A 16,930-nucleotide genomic window follows, 5' to 3' on the forward strand; every position below is an offset into this window, starting at 1 on the left:
TGGGAGACTCTGTTATTAAAGGGTATATGATTCCTGTAAAGCCATCAGACAGACCTGTAGAGAAGTGATAGTCTGATTAACAATTAATTTGATACTTCTTAAGAAGGGCTGCGTGTGTGTTTCAGTTACCCATCCTACTTTTTAACACCTGAATGCCATTGCTTATTTTCAGGCTCATTATTTTTATGTTTTAGTTTGTCCATAAAGTTAGGTTATTATGTGGTTTGAGATGTTTTGGCTGTGGAAGTAATGTGCAAAAACCATCACGGCTCATTTCCTTTGGGTTTATTTTTTAGACCAGATCCGTGGATGATACTGAGTCTGTTCGAGAACTGGAAAGAGACGCTTGGCAGCTGGAGAGGGACATCGTGCAGAACGCACTGCAACAGGCCGAGTCTGAACTGGCTAAAGCCACCCTTGAAACTGAAAACAAACCAGGGGCAGAAGCTTCTAGTTCTAAGGTAAAATGATCGTGGTGGCCAGCAAATGGGCTGTCTGGAGCTTGACGAGCGAGCGATGCCGTAGCCGTTAGCGCATCATTTAACCCTTTGGCACTTGGTTTGCTTTCTCTGCCTTGCCCGTCGAACAGATTTGCTGTGTGAGAACTGTTAACAACCCAAGATCATAAAAACCTCTGGAGACTTCAGTCCTTGTTAGTAATTCTTCTTGGGCATTGCCTGAGGGATTAATGTCACATGTAGAACAGGTAATTTAGTAATTTATTTTTTTTTATAAATATGAAAAAACTTGCTGTTGCAGAGGAGCCCGGAAGTGTACAGCTCAGATTTCTGTGGATAGAAGTATCTGTCAGATTATGGCATTTAACTTTCACTTATTGCTGTAGTCTTTTTCAGTTGCTATTTTAAATGGCGATTTTTATAGATGAACCATTTCATAAACTGCATATTAAATTAGGAACACTTTGCCCATATGTCCCACATCAGAAAAGTCCTGTTGTAACTTTCTGCGTGTTAGACAGGAACTTGCACCAAAAGTAACCTCGCTCTTTGGAATCTCTTTTCACTCTTAAATGGAGAGGGAGATCCAGATTTCTTGTCTAAGCATGAAAATATCGAACATCCATTACTTTTATTTTTCCCCCCAATCTTAAATACTTTTTATTCCTCTGATGCATTTGATTCTAATCAAGTCAGATGGGCGCTTATCCCAACATGCTTTCTTGTTAATATTTATTTAAAGCAGATGTTATTTTCTTTGTTTTACATTACGACAATTTTGCTTCAAAACATTCAGGATACTGAAGGCAGTCCGACACTCCAAGCTCGGGTGCTTTTTAGCTATGCACAGAATTGTTCCAGCTGCCCTTGTATCCTCAGTATGGATGTTTGACATGAAGACAGTTTGTTTGTGGTTTGCACACCAACCAGTAACTAGGCCAAAATTTTCTAGCCTAGACAAGACTTTATAGACATACAGAAATTCAGTAAACGTGGTACAAGCCTCCATGTATGATGTCCAGACTGCCAGAGTGTAACGCCACTACTTTGTACCAAAACTGGCCAAGTAACAGACTCTGTTACACAAATACTTACTCAAAATTTCATTTTAGAGAACTGTACACGGCTTGTATACTTTATAATTATTAAATAGCTTTCTACAGGTTTGTAAAGCAAAAATAGGTTTTAGATACCTATGCCCAACAAAGTTGTGGGAGATACTGCTGGAAAAAGCAACCAACTTTTCTGACCTTTCTGTAGCTAAATTGTAATACACTGGATTTCTTTTTTTTTTTTTTTTTTTTTTTTTTTTTTTTCCCTTTCTGCAGTTGCAGAGACTATATAGGAAGTACCTTAGAGCAGAGAGCTTTAGAAAGGCTCTAGTTTATCAGAAGAAATACCTCTTGCTGCTTCTTGGTGGATTTCAGGACTGTGAGCAAACAACCCTCTCTCTAATAGCACGTATGGGATTCTACCCCTCACCTGCAGACCTGCAGCTTTCTGGATCACGTTCCCGTCCTTTTACCAAGTTCAGATGTGCAGTCAGGGCAATCGTCGCAGTATCAAGGTAAAGCCGAAACACTCACTGTCTCTTATACATGGTGTCAGTGCTAAGTTGGATGAGTACTAAACTAAAGATTTATAAAAAGCTGCTTTTTTTCTTGAGATACACCCAGCTGCAACGTATTTGGGAATCGGTGCACAACCATTACGAACTGATGTCCTTTCAGGTCTGACACTTACCTGTTTGGTCTCACTGGATAGTCTGTCTTGTATCAGAATGTGATCATCTCATCAGTGATGGCTTTCCTCTCTTGAATCCAGTAGCCTGTGTTCATTAGGTGTGATTCTATCATCCTCTGTCAATTACTACAAAATGGGGTTTTGTTAGCTGTACTTGGGACAATATGCCATCTCATAATGGCTTTTGCATCCATTAATGAAAAAAAAAAGTGGTTACTTCTGAGCAATTCCCTTGTCTAGTAAAAATTTAAGACTTTCAGCAGATGGCACAGAATGTTTTCAGGCTGTTGACTTTGACATGGATGCTATGATGGCAATATCAAAGGATGTAGGAACAGTGACCTCCAAACTATTCCTCTGAGGCAGGAAGAGCTGCCACAATGGAATAAAATGGGATAAGCCCTTATTCTAAAGACTGAAGTTAAAGAATTCTTCCTCCGTTCCTGCAAGGATTGTTACTTATGCTGTTTAATATGTTTCATGACAACAAATAGTTTAATATTAAAATTTGGTGTATTTTTGCTTATTTTTAATCATACTACAAATTTATTTTGTTCCTAAGGTTAAAGTTTTTGGTGAAAAAATGGAACAAAGTTAGCAGGAAGAGCGCACAAGGTGAAACCATTTCTCACAGCATAGGAGGTAATACAGGTAAGCATTTGGACAAGTACTTTGTTGTAATCATAATTTCTCTTTGGTGATGTGTTTCATTTAAAAACAAAAATAAAAAAATACCCACAGAAGTGGCAAAATCGGTTTAGCTGTTAACACAAATGTGTTTATCCATTTCCTGAACACAGTGATTAAGAATTTACAAGGACATTGTAAGAAATTACAACTGAAAACTTTCAGAATTTATAATTTACAACAATGGCAAGCTCCTTTCTTCTCCCTTTATTACAACTGCTCAAGCTGCAAAACTGAGTCCTGTGTTCATAAAACTCATATGAGAATTATGTTTGGTACAGCTTGAAGCTACCTGCAATGGAAATTAATGCCGTGAGTTATTAATAAGGCAAGGACAAATACTGCTGGAATAGTATTAAAACAGGTACATGTGGTTTCATAAGTCTTAGAAGTGGTGTACTTACTAGTGTTACCAGAGGTGAAAAAGGGGTTTTAAGTGGTTCCAGAGGTCCAGAAGAGACTTAATCTGATGGCAGATATACCCTAACTATTTTCTTGTGAGTTTATTAAGTGCTATCAAAAATGACAAAGTGGAGCAAATGGGTATATTGTCGGATGCGTTCGGTAAGGACTGTTTTCCTTTGAGTTGCTTATGGATGTGTTTGTATGAATTTGAACAAACATCTTAATGCAGTACCCAGTATTGTGGAACTGCCCCATTCTATGTAATATTCCACTAATTGTGGCTTTTTAACACTGAACAAAATTCAGATGAAATAGTGCATTATCTGATACGACATAATTTTCACTGTTCTCAGTTGCTGGAAATACTTATTTTAAAAAAACCCAACCTCCTACATAAAACCACTGTGATGTGGTTCCTATGAAACTTGAATCCTGAGATGCATGCTGAAATTTCTACCTCACTACAAAATAGCATCTTGTCAGCCTCACTAAAAAATATTTGATTTCTTGTTGTGATTTAAAGGACTTCTCGAAAGGAGGTTTTCTTTTTTAATGAAAACAAAACAATACCCCACCACCCCAAACCTTCGCCAAACCAAACAAAAAAATCTCTTCCTTTCTCTGCCGTCTCTAAAGTTGGAGACTGTAAGTCAACCGTAACATATAGTTAGAGCAAACAACAAGTATTAAAGTGTCTTGAAAAAATATTTTGTGTATATCAGAACATCCCCTGTATGGATATAGCAACAGCTACTGAAAAAGCAAATCTGGAGAAAGAAACCAGTGCAAGTTCTCCATTTGTAGGGAGGAGTTGTTTGACATGAAAATGTCTAACTTCTGTTAAATCTGGTTAAAACAAACAAACAAAAAACCCCAAAGCAAAAAAGCAGTTAGCTATAAAAAGTGTATTTTAGCTGCATTTAAAACCAAACACAATTGTACCCTGCTGTAATTCTTGTGGGGTTTATTGGTTATGTTTATGATAGACTGTTAGGAGTGGTTTCCAGTGCATATTTTTTAACTGCTTCATATTTAACACAGCGTCTGGCACCAGAACAGAAATTCCAAAAGAGCAGCAGCCCCCATCTGTTGACGTCAGCTCTCCCCCAACCCGGGACACTGGGATGTGCCGCAGAACCAGCTCTGCGAGATTTGTGAGCCACTCCCCCAGATCCTCTTACTGCTTACACAACAGGTCAGTCTGTACTCTCTGACTATGTTAATCACCCTGATGGATAGTCTTTCATAAAAATTTAACCACTTATTGGAGGAGGTACTTGAACAAGAAGAGGAATTTGTTTTCTTGGACCTGGTAAATGTTTTATTTCTTTCAAGATGCAACAAGAGAAGAAAACTTCTCATTTGCTTTAAGCATGTCTAATGTTCTTGCACTAAGAGCATTCCCAGTTGTGTTCCCAAATTTAATTTGGACAGGCTACAGGATTTACAATGGCTATGTTTGTTAGCCTTCTTTGAGGGGTAATTCTGGTTGCTTTTGCCATCCAAGTTGGAGGTTAATTTCTGCGCATCCTATGGAAGCGGCTCCCCTACCATATTCCATTAGTATTAGCTGCCTTCAGACTCTCTGCACAGACACAGAATGGGAGGTGGAGAAATTGTGGGGTATGTGCTGTTGCAGTTTTTCATGTATTATGTCCAGTTCTGCACCGAAACACAACCCCAGAGACTTGTTGCTGGGTTGGATGTCACAGGTGATGTTCTGCACAGCGCTGCTAAGACAATGACTGAGCTGCAAGCTCTGTGCGCGAGTTGGAGGAAAGTGGCCTTCAGGCATTACTAACCTTCTCACACCCAGGCTCTCCTGGGACCTAGAATAATTTCAGGTATTGCAGTCTACTACTGCGTGTAGCATCTCCTCTCCCAAGTCACTCCTCGTATGTGGCTTCCTCCTTAAAGTAAGGATTTCCAGGAGCTGATGTGGAAAGTAGCTGTTCTCAGTCCCATCAGCTTGAGATGTGTTGTTTGTTTATTAACTTCCTTACTAAATTAGAAACTTTAACCAGCGGGCAAGAATTTTCTTCATTAAAAAAAAAAAAAAAAAAGAACAGTAAGAAAGTAGCTGTGGTGATCTAGAGGAATACACAAAGACAGCACATTATTTTAGATTTTTTAACAGTGCTGACTGATTTAGGGGACAGGACAGTGCTTGTCACGAAGGACATTTAGTGTTCTGTTTTGATAGAATTTAGTAAAACATTTTGGAGAGTTAGAAACCTGCCAACATTTCCCCAAAGACTTAATTCTACCCCTCTGTTCCTCTGAGAGCCTGTTCCTCTGTCATGGCACGTATCTGGGTCTGACTGCCAGAAACAGTAGCTGGCAGCTTACCTATCAAGAAAAGCCATCGGTATTGTATGGAACAAGGGTATTAATTCCCTTATTAACTACCCTGATTCGGAGTCACAGAAGATAATGGCAGGGGTTGGAAAGAACTGCCCATTGTAAGTGAAGATCAGGTTAGTGACCATCTGATGAACCTGAAAATGAACAAGTCCATGCAACCTGATGGGATACACCCACGGGTACTGAAGGACGTGGTGAATGAGGTTACTAAACCGCTCTCTATTATATTCCAAGAGTCATGGCAGTCTGGTGATGTTCCCCCTGACTGGAAAAGGGGAAACATAATCCCCATTTTCAAAAAGGGAAAGAAGGATGAACCAGGGAACTACAGGCCAGTCAGTCTCACCTCCATGCCTGGTAAGATTATGGAGCAGATCCTCCTGGAGGCACTGCTGAGGCAGAAGAATAACGAAGAGGTGATCGGGTACAATCAACATGGCTTCACCAAGTGCAAATCGTGCCTGACAAACCTGGTGCCTTCAGGTTTGTGAGAGAGAAGGTCACAACATCAATAGACAAGGGGAGAGCAACTGATGTCATTTACCTGGACCTGAGCAAAGCCTTTGACACTGTCCCGCATATGACATCCTTGTCTCCAAGCTGATAAAATATGAGTTTGATGGATGGACAATGCAGTGAATAAAGAACTGGCTTGAAGGCCACACCCAAAGAGTGGCTGTCAATGGGTCCATGTCCAAGTGGAGGCCAGTGACAAGTGGAGTCCCTCAAGGATCAGTACTGGGACCGGTCTTGTTTAACATCTTCATCAGCAACATGGACAGTGGCACAGAGTGCACCCTCAGCAAGTTTGCTGACGATACCAAGCTGTGTGGGGCGGCTGACATGCTGGAGGGAAGAGATGCCATCCACAGGGACCTTGACAGGCTGGAGAGGTGGGCCCATGCCAACCTCATGAAGTTCAACAAGACCAAGTGCAGAGTCCTCCATCTGAGTCGGGGCAATCCCAAGCACTGATATAGGCTGGGCAGTGACTGGCTTGAGAGCAGCCCTGAAGAAAAGGACTTGGGGGTGCTGGCGGACGAGAGGCTCAACATGAGCCATCAGTGTGCACTTGCAGCCCAGAAAGCCAACCGCATCCTGGGCTGCATCAGGAGAAGCGTGGCCAGCAGGTCGAGGGAGGTCATTCTCCCCCTCTACTCCACTCTCGTGAGACCCCACCTGGAGTACTGCGTCCAATTCTGGAGCCCCTACTACAAGAAAGATATGGACGTGCTGGAACGTGTCCAGAGAAGGGCCACGAGGATGATCAGAGGGCTGGAGCACCTCTTCTATGAGGACAGACTTCAGACAGTTGGGGTTGTTCAGTCTGAAGAAAAGAAGGCTCTGAGGAGACCTTGTAGTGGCCTACCAGTATCTTAAGGATGCCTACAAGAAAGCTGGTGAGGGTACTTTTTAGGATGTTGAGCAATGGTAGGACTAGAGGGAATGGATTAAAACTAGAGATGGGATGATTCAGATTGGATGTTAGGAAGAAGTTCTTCACCATGAGGGTGGTGAGGCACTGGAACAGGTTGCCCAGAGAGGTGGTGGAAGCCCATCCCTGGAAGTTTTTAAGGCCAGGCTGGATGGGGCTCTGAGCAACCTGATCTAGTGGGAGGTGTCCCTGCCTATGGCAGGGGGGGTGGAACTAGATGATCTTTAAAGTCCCTTCCAACCCTAACAGGTCTATGATTCTATAATAATAGTAGGTCTCAACTGATTACTCTGTGACTGGGTTAGTGGCAGCTCAAGTCTAATGTGGATCCAAGATGGGTTACACGATTTTGTTTCTTGGCAAAGCTATACAGAAAGAAGGGATGGATAGGAACTACCTTCTGCTAATCAAAAGGTACAAGGGGAAGGAAAACTCCTAACTCCAAATAGGAGTGTGTTTCGCACAGTGACCCCTCCAGTGTATATTTCTGCTAATATTTGAAATTTATTGTTAATGTCCAGAAAGGAGACACAGTGTAGCATCTAAAGTGTGTCCTTTTTCAACCTTGTCCTTCAAAATAGCATTTTACCTGCTGAACAGGAGAGTACACACCTGGATGCAACATGCTTCTCTTCAGTCCTCCTCCTCAGAAGTGGGTCTTTTCTCACTTGGCTATTTGGACTTGCCTCTGGCTGCAGCTTTCTTACCTGGGGGACTTTGTTGCATATCAGTAGACAGAGATTCATAGATATTCCAGCTTTCATCAAAACATCCTTTCTTTTAACTCCCCTGTATACAAAGATGCCTGGTCTGTATTGTTTTATATGTAACTTTTTGGTGGTGGTGGTTTTTACTGTTGTTCTAGTTTGCTTTGCACTGAATTACTGCCTATATGAATGTAACTTTATTATATTTATTTGAGAGTATAGCATGAGAAGAAGAAAATAATTTGTTTGCCTTTTAAGATTGCATCCACCCACAAGTTCAGCTTCAGAAAAGTCACTTGTGCCTACTCAGGATCCTGAACGATCACTGACGGAATATATCCATCGCTTAGAGGTTATCCAGCAAAGACTAGGGGGTGTGCAGCCAGGTAAGAACAACCTTGTTACCCCTCACAGCTGCCAGCAGTCTGGGCTGCTTTTTGCAAGGTTCTTCCTACATATTGCCTGTAACACTTAAAGCATGTAAAGAGCATCACTTTAATGAACAATTATAATTATTTTTGGGGGGAAAGGAGAAAAAATTAAGTAAGTCCCTGAAATGAAACCTTTTTATGAATCATATCTAAAACTAGTCCAAGTGTAGCATTTCTCAAAATAAGTGCTTAGTGAAATTCTTCAGAGATAAGGCTGAATAATTTCTTATGATTTCCAACCCCCTCCCATTACCAAGTCTAAATAACCAAATGTTGCAGTTTAAATGAAGTTGTATATAGAGTTGATTTGCTTTACAGTCAAAGAGAACCATTGTAATACCTGAACAGTGCTTTCTCTGCAGCACAAACTATAATACTTCCCTCATTCATTGCTTCCTTATATTCCATAGCAGATTTAAAAAAAAAAAATAAATTGGAGGCTGGTAAAAACAGCCATCTAGTTCTAAGATTGATTGAAGAGTATACAAAGGATTGTAGTGGCACTTATTTAAAACACTTCCAACTGAGTTTACTTAGTTTAATCTTCTAGTTACTCACTCTTGTTATGTCTTAGTTAAATCACGGAAATTCCTCGTCCCAAGGAAGAACTTATAAACTGTCATCATGTCATCCTCAAATCATCTCCTATCAAGATATGATTAGATGTGTTTTCTAACGTTTTGTTATTTTTGAGACTCATGTCTAAGCCTTCTCCAGTGTCTCTGGATTATGAAAACAGAGCTGGACTTCCGGCTCTCTGGAAACAAACAAGGCTAGCTCTGCTTACAAATTCTAGTCTTGCTAGTATCACCAAAGTCAACAACTACAGTGACAGTTCCATATGGTAACTATGATATCATTCTCGGCAGGATTTTACCTAGAAACCTTAATATTGTGACTTCGTGGGTTTTGGGGTTTTTTCCCCAAATACTGCAGCTGTTTATGGCAGATGTAGATAGATAAACAAATTTTAGAATTGAAACCTGACAGCATTTCTTAGAAATAAGGTATTTTGCTTTGTGCTACGTATTCTACAACTGGGACACCATTAATAGCAGTTTTGTGCAAAGTGTGTATCATTTTTGCAATTTTCATGTTACCAAATGATGATGTCAGGAATTACAGAATGATGTTGCGACCTTTAGAACAGTGCTGTGAGCAAAATCATTTCCCAGTTTCTAATGAACTTTAAAACATCTACTCAGTGACAAGATGTTGTCGAGGAACAGAATGCACGTTGAATCATGGCAAGAGTGGTGGAGTTGAACTGAGCAGCCCTATTGCTGTGCGTAAAGTAGGCCTGCGATTGAGCGCTGGTCTTGCCGTGTGAACATTCACTTTGGCAGACGTGAGCTTTCAAATCTTGTTTTCTATTGTTCCTAGGTGGCTTATGAAAATGGTAATTGCTTTCAAGGTAGCTCATATGAAGCACACTGAGGAAATTACATGCTGCTAACTGCAGCCGGTTGCTTCATAAGTTTTTTCTTTCAAAGAGTTTTCTAATATTCATTTGTTTTATTTAAATATAGGTCAAGTTCCAGGCCCACCTCACCAGAGAAACATGAAAAAGTGATAAGAACGCTTCTGAAAGCTGTACTGTGAACCTCCCTGAGTTATTGCTTCCGAGTTAGTCCATGCTGAATGGAGGCAGTTGTGGTCTCTTCTGCAACTGAATAATGGGCAGTGCTTTTGCATCAGATTTTTATATGACTTTTTATTACATTTTAGTACTTCAAAAGGAAATTACTTTTCACCAAGAACAATGTTTTACATTCTCATGTGAAATTACTACTACGTTAACAGCTGAAGTGTGCCTGCATCACTGTATTGTAACTTGCACAGTGTCCCTTTGGTGTTTATTTTTCTATAGTGTATAGTTGAATTCCTTGTAAAAAAAGTTATTAAAATGGCATTTTATTAGTGAATTCTTACATTGTATGGTTATTTGTTTCCACCTTACCTATTTACTTATTTGCTGTTCCTAAAATTTTTTGGGTTTTAATATTTTTGTAGGATTACTCTGACTAACAAAACAGCTAAAATACTCCCTCAAATATCAAAGATATGTATAGTCTTCCATGAATTTGGGATTTGCTCTTCTCATTTTATAATAAATTAGTCCTTCCTCAGTCTTTCTCATCACACTCCAATTCAGTGTCAGGCCACCGCTCCTTCAGCTCTTCTGTGACTGAGCTGTGCATGCATGATCTATTTGCTCTGACTGAATTCATGCAATGTAATTAATCGGTGCCTGCTTGGGAAGTCAAATGCGTGTTAGATTTACCTCCAGTGTGACCTTCACCTCTCAGACTGATCTTTCCAGCCATGAAACTTGACTCAGTATCAGAGCTGTCCTTCAGTTTCCTTTAGCGTCCCCTCTGGGGAGAGGGAAGAGCAGAGCTTTGGGGGGAAATTGCCTCGATGTTCAATGTACAGTGTTTCCATACAGTACAAGATCTCTGCCTCCACTACACTGTGGGTTTGTCCTGTTTGGTGTGTCCCCTCCACCCTGCTCCAAGTAACAGCTTGGGCACGTATCTTCTCTTGCTGCCTTGTCACAACCAGCTACTACCGTGCTGGGTTGTATTTGTTGAAGATTTGAATAAAGGTAATGGATGCTAGTCCACATACAAGCAAACCCGTGCTGGAACTAGCAGGATAGAAGGGCACTGATCTCCTGGAAAACTTACAAGTAATTTGGAAACAGCAGAACTCAGCTGGCTGCACCCTTGCATCTCCCTCAACTTACCAGAGACTCTGAGAGAGTAGCCTGAAAAGGAGCTGCCTCTTGACACTTGGCAAGCTGGAGCACCTGTGTTACAGAAATGCTTACATGTTTAGGAACTTTAAAAAAAAAAAATAGTTTCCAAAATAGATTTGTATTAGACTAATGTTTCTAAATGGGAAAATAAACAGAGTCAATGCAGGAAAGCAGAAATTAAGTTCAGTACTTACTTACTATTTGCACAGTAAAGTGCAAATAGATGGGATAGAAGAGAAATAAGTAAAGCTTACAAATGCTGAATTAGAAGTTTTTAACACAACTCTTAGACTGCTGGTAGTTATCTGTCCTGTTTAGTTTAGTCTGAATCCTTTTAACTTAATTTTCCTAATTTAGAAGGCTCATAACTTTTGTTTAACTGTATGCATTTTTGCCAAAACCAAACAAACCAACACCCTGAACTATATCTAATGTAAGTGAAACTCTCACTTGCAAATCCTAGCTCTGCCCAGTACCTTGTGCTGTAGGTACCTCTCAGGGAGGCAGTTCCGAATGTGTACGGAGTACGCAGGTACAGAGTTTATTATCCTATAAGAGCTACAGGAGAACCTATTACCTGACTCAGCGTAAATTTAAGAGGGCCATGAACAAACAGTAATTGGGTAAGATTTGGTAAGAAAGATTGCCAAAAGTAACATAACTTCTCCAGAGTTCAAAACCAATTTGAACTGAGTAAGTTTATGCTGGATCAGTGAGTGTATCGTATTTCTTCTAAAAATGCAATTGTAGGAGTCTTAACAGTAGATGTAGCATTCTGTCAAACTGCACACTCTGAATTGTATTGGTGTCCTTTTTGTTTAGCAGAGCATGAGTTTATTTTCTGTTATAAATATTGTGCATTTCTAGACTAGGGTTCAAAACTGGCACTAAATCAAATTTGTAATTTCACGCTCGCATGTGAACTGCACTCTTCATTTTGACTTTGTAAGCAAGAGGGCTATTAGACCTCAGGGCCTGTACTCTTAATGAGCCAGTAAGTAGTGACACTGCAAATCTAAATTAATGACCAGCTGTCCTGGTTCCAGCGGGCACAGGGTTAATTCCCCCCAGGCTCCAGCAGGGACACAGACATTCCATGCCATGTGAGCCATGCCCACCCTGAGCTGCCAGCAGCGGGCTGGGGCGTCCTGGGTCTGGTCGGTGAGCGGCGGTTCCGTAACCGTGTTTGTATATCCCTCTATCCGTGTTATTGTTGTTGTTTTTCTTGTTCCTTTTGCTGTTGTGTGAAATTGCCTTTGTCTCAACCCATGAGTTTTGCCTTTTTCTTCCGATTCTTTCCTGTATTGGGAAAGCCCAAGAGAGCAGCACATGGTTCTTTGTTGCCCTCTGAGGCAACACGACACCAGTTTTAAAATCTAGCACTTTTAGGTGGGCAATAAATAGCACCTTTTAAAGGACAAAAGGTAAATTGTGTGTGTGCATTTAGTTTCCTGGCATGCCCTGGTGTTCATAGGTTGGCACATCAAAAGGATCAGTTCTGTTTCAAGTAAAATAGGCTTTGCTTTTGAACATTTTTAAATTGATCTACAGGGTAAGTAATCTAACCTCCCAAAGATTCACTGCTCTTAGGTCAGTCACTGACAGGGAGAAAATGATTCAAGTATTAGTTTAGTACGTACACAAAAGCCCTAGGAACAAACACTATTTTCTACTAGCACTTTGTGCCAGATGCAGCATAGCGGAATAGTGGATAATTTAAGTGTTCCTGTGCATAGTCTACTTCATCCTTCTCAGAAATGAAGATTGTGAATGAAGTAAGGCTGGCTGTTAGCAATTCACCTCTAGGCAATGAGATGCATTTGCTGCTGAGGCTTCCCCAGCCACACTCCTCCACCACTACCTGTGGGAAGCCAAGCGCTCGGCACCCACTGAATGGCAGGGCTCTTCCCCTGCGTCTGCCCAAGCCTCTGCAGGGCTTGAATTCAGGTGGAACCTTTCCCTGACAGTCAGTGCTGTATTGTACCTCCCTCATCTCCTCCCTTCATAGAGACCTCTTACCCCCAAGCACTGCAGTAGCCCCTCTAAGATATCCTCCTTGGGCATTCACCATTTCCAGAAACGCAGGCAGGATGCCAGGCTAAGAGGCAGATGCTGCAGACCCCTATTCAGAAAAAAAACCTGTAGAAAAGAAATCAAGGCTGTCAGTCTTTCAGGATATGTGAGCTATAATTAATGTGTTGTCTGTGGCTACGCTCCCATCAGCTCCCTGGTTCCCAAAGAGACAGTTTCCTTGAAGGACAGTGGAAGCACCGTGGCAGAAATATTTCTGCCCAGTGTGGGGTGGCAGAGTTAAGTTTTGAACAGTGTGGCTTTCCAAGTATTGGTGTGGTGCATCTGTGCCCTCTGAAGCGCGGTTATACGGGATGCACTCTCTTGTGATGCGCTGACCTCAGTAGTATGAGCAGAGAAATCAGAGGCTGAAGCATTTTGGACCAGGTAGGGAAAGAAGAAAGAGGACAGCAACAGAAGGAAAGTGAAGGAGAAGCAAGGACTAGTTGTAGGTAACAGGAACAGAAAGTGGCTGATTCTGTAAGTCATTTTTTGATAATAGTCTCTGAATGGAGCATGAATAGAGATTCTCCCATGGCTGCTGGGACCAGGAATATCTGCTAATGCAAATGTCTGCCTCTCTCTAAGCTATGCTACAGCATGCTATCGAGCCACATTTCACAGAATGCAGACATGGTGCTGGTAAACATGAATGCCAGCAAAAAGAATGCCATCCTACCTCCTGCTGCTTGGAGACTTGCAGCCCCAAACTGCTCCCTTATTTGTAGGCTGTACTGTACTGTGGGTGCTGGGATGCTGTGTGACCCCATGCTAACCCATGTGAAACCCGTGTGATTTTTTTTTATACCTGTCATGTATGTGCATGAGAACAGCATTCATGTGATGACCTCCTCAGCAGTGAGGTGTCCTGTTTTCAGAATAAACAAACTCTTCAGCCTCTGTCATTCTCCTGCCAGTTCAGGAGCAGGGTCTACAGGGATACTAGGTGCAGTGCCACAGCCGTGTTATTCTGCAGTACTGCACTCAGGAGGGGAGGGTGCAGAGAAAACGCTTACTTTGGGAGCCTGGGAGGGCTGCATTGCCCCTGCTCCACATGTGATACCAACACAAACTTGGTCACCCCAAAAGGGACAGCTGTTTCTGACAGTAGCTGTTAGTAGAAAACTCTTCCCCAGATTTCTTCCCTACTGCCTGGCTCCAGGAAAGTTATTGTTACTGGTGGAGCAGTCCTTGTGGTCAGGACCCCTGGCAAGGTCATGGAATTAGAATTATAGAATGGGTTAGGTTGAAAAGGACCTTAAAGATCATTTAGTTCCACTCCCCTGCCCTGGGCAGGGACACCTCCCACTAGACCAGGCTGCTCAAAGCCCCATCCAGCCTGGCCTTGAACCCCTCCAGGGATGGGGCAGCCACAGCTTCTCTGGGCAACCTGTTCCAGTGCCTCACCACCCTCACAGTAAAAAATGTCTTCCCAATGTCTAATCTAAATCTGCTCTCTTCCAGTCTGAAGCCATTACCCCTCATCCTATCAGTACATACCCTTCTAAAAAGTCTCAGCTTTCTTGTAGGCCCCCTTCAGATACGAGAGGGCTGCTATAAGGTCTCCCTGGAGCCTTCTCTTCTCCAGGCTGAACAACCGCCCCTCTGATCATCTTTGTGGACCTCCTCTGGACTTGCTCCAACAGGTCCACGTCCCTCTTGTGTTGAGGACTCCAAAGCTGGACACAGTACTCCAGGTGGGGTCTCACCAGAGCAGAGTAGAGGCGGAGAATCACCTCCCTCAACCTGCTGGCCATGCTTCTTTTGATGCAGCCCAGGATGTGGTTGGCTTTCTGGGCTGCAAGCACATGTTGCCAGCTCATGTTGAGCTTCTCGTCCACCAGCACCCCCAATCCTTCTCAGAGCTGCTGTCAAGCCATTCTCTGCCGAACCTGTATTTGTGCCTGGGATTGCCATGACCCATGTGCAGGACTTTGCATGTGGCCTGGCTGAACTTCATGAGGTTTGCACAGGCCCACCTCTCCAGCCTGTCCAGGTCCCTCTGGATGGCATCCCTTCCCTCCAGCGTGTCGACCATGCCACACAGCTTGGTGTCATCAGCAAACTTGCTGAGGGTGCACTTGATCCCACTGTCCATGTCGCCAACAAAGATGTTGAACATCACCAGTCACAGTACCAGCCCCTGAGGAATGCCACTCATCACTGGTTTCCACTTGGACATTGAGCCATTGACAGCAACTCTTTTGGTGTGACTATCCAACCAGTTCCTTATCCACTGAGTAGTCCTTCCATCAAATCCATTTCTCTCCAATTTAGAGACCGGGACAGTGTCAAACGCTTTGCACAAGTCCAGGTAGATGACATGAGTTGCTCTTCCCTTATCCACCAACGCTGTAACCCCGTCATAGAAGGCTAACAAATTTGTTAGGCATGACTTGCCCTTGGTGAAGCCATATTGGCTGTCACCAATCACCTCCTTATTTTCCATGTGCCTTAGCAGAGATTCCAGGAGGATCTGCTCCGTGATCTTGCAGGGCACAGAGGTGAGACTGACTGGCCTGTAGTTCCCTGGGTCTTCCTTTTTTCCCTTTTCGAAAATGGGGCTTATGTTTCCCCCTTTCCAGTCAGTGGGAACGTCACCAGTCTGCCACAACTTTTCAAATATAAGGGAAAGCAACTCCAACCGCCAGTTCCCTCAGGACCTGCGGATGGATTTTCATCAGGTCCCATGGACTCGTGTACCTTCAGATTCCTTAGATAGCCTCGTACTTGATTTTCACCTACAGTGGGCGGTTCTTCACTCTCAGTCCCTACCTTTGCTTTTGACGATCGGACGGTGTGCTAGAGTCCTTGCTGGTGAAGACTGCCTTCTCCACATCCTGCGTGACCAGGTTTTTATCACTGACATACTTACAAGTTTTTCTTATTGCCCTTGATGTCCCTGGCCCGATTTAATTCTATCTGGGCTTTAGCTTGCCTAACCTGATCCCTGGCTTCTCAGACAGTTTTTCTGTATTCCTTCAAAGCTACCTGTCCTTGCTTCCATCCTCTATAGGCCTCCTTTGCACAAGTCTTCCTGGGGCTGCAGGAATGCCAGAGGAAGATCACGCCTTGGTGTCCTGCCACACATCATACACCCTGGAACCTGTGGCTAAACCAGGAAAAGCCACTGCATCAATACAGGGTCCAAACCAAACATTTCCTGCTGGTTTCTAGCGCCCTTCAAAGGTGGTTTGGTTTGGCTTTTTTCTTTTTTTTTTTTACTTTATGCAGGCCCAAGCACCACTTTACATCCAGTCCCTTGCATTTCTAGGTACTCACAGTGTAATTCTGCTCCTTGAAAATCTCCATGCCCCTTCCTGGGAAACGCTGTGAGGAGGATGGGCCCTGGGGCCCATCATGTTTCCTATTTTCTGCTGAGAAGAAGCAGCAGGGAGGGAAAGGAGAGAAAGTAGAGTTTTGGTATTTTCAGAAGGGGACACAGCACCAGCAGGTAGGGAAGGGAAGGGGAAGGACAGCAGCTGGATGAGGGAAAGGGCACGTCGTGATGAGGCCTTCCCGAAGCAGTGGGACACACCGGGGTACCGGGGCCTTCCGCATGCCGAGGGCTCTCTGCCCTCGCTACCGGAGGGCGCACGCTCCTAGGGGAGCCCTTGTCGAGGGCCTGGGGCTAACTGCGGAGGCACACCAGCCCCACCGCGCTCCGCCGCCTCCCGACCGGGCCTGGCTGGTGGGTCGGGACGCTCCCCTCAGCGCGGAGCAGCGCCTCGCGCGCATGAAGCCGCTGGCAGCCGCTTCCTGCCGCCAGGGGGCCCGTGCGCGCCCCTCCTCGGGGCGGCTCGCGCGAGGCGGCCTGGGAGCGCCCCGCCCCGCCCGGGGCACACGTCTCTGGCTGCGGCAGCGGCTGC

General features: G+C 43.5%; 1 protein-coding gene across 10 annotated transcripts in view; it reads left to right on the forward strand.

The window, feature by feature from the left end:
* Positions 1-10,155, forward strand: part of PCNT (pericentrin) — a 104,928-nt gene extending 94,773 nt beyond the window's left edge. For all 10 annotated transcript variants that reach the window (XM_054208810.1, XM_054208816.1, XM_054208806.1 and 7 more), the window contains 6 exons: positions 297-461; positions 1,787-2,025; positions 2,764-2,852; positions 4,335-4,488; positions 8,058-8,185; positions 9,760-10,155. In XM_054208810.1, the coding sequence (XP_054064785.1) occupies positions 297-461; positions 1,787-2,025; positions 2,764-2,852; positions 4,335-4,488; positions 8,058-8,185; positions 9,760-9,803 (819 nt within the window). In that variant the 3' untranslated portion in view covers positions 9,804-10,155. The remainder of the gene's footprint in view (positions 1-296; positions 462-1,786; positions 2,026-2,763; positions 2,853-4,334; positions 4,489-8,057; positions 8,186-9,759) is intronic.
* Positions 10,156-16,930: the final 6,775 nt, after the last annotated feature.

The sequence above is a fragment of the Rissa tridactyla genome, chromosome 7 (genome assembly GCF_028500815.1).
Source record: "Rissa tridactyla isolate bRisTri1 chromosome 7, bRisTri1.patW.cur.20221130, whole genome shotgun sequence".
In the NCBI taxonomy this organism is placed as follows: Eukaryota; Metazoa; Chordata; class Aves; order Charadriiformes; family Laridae; genus Rissa; species Rissa tridactyla.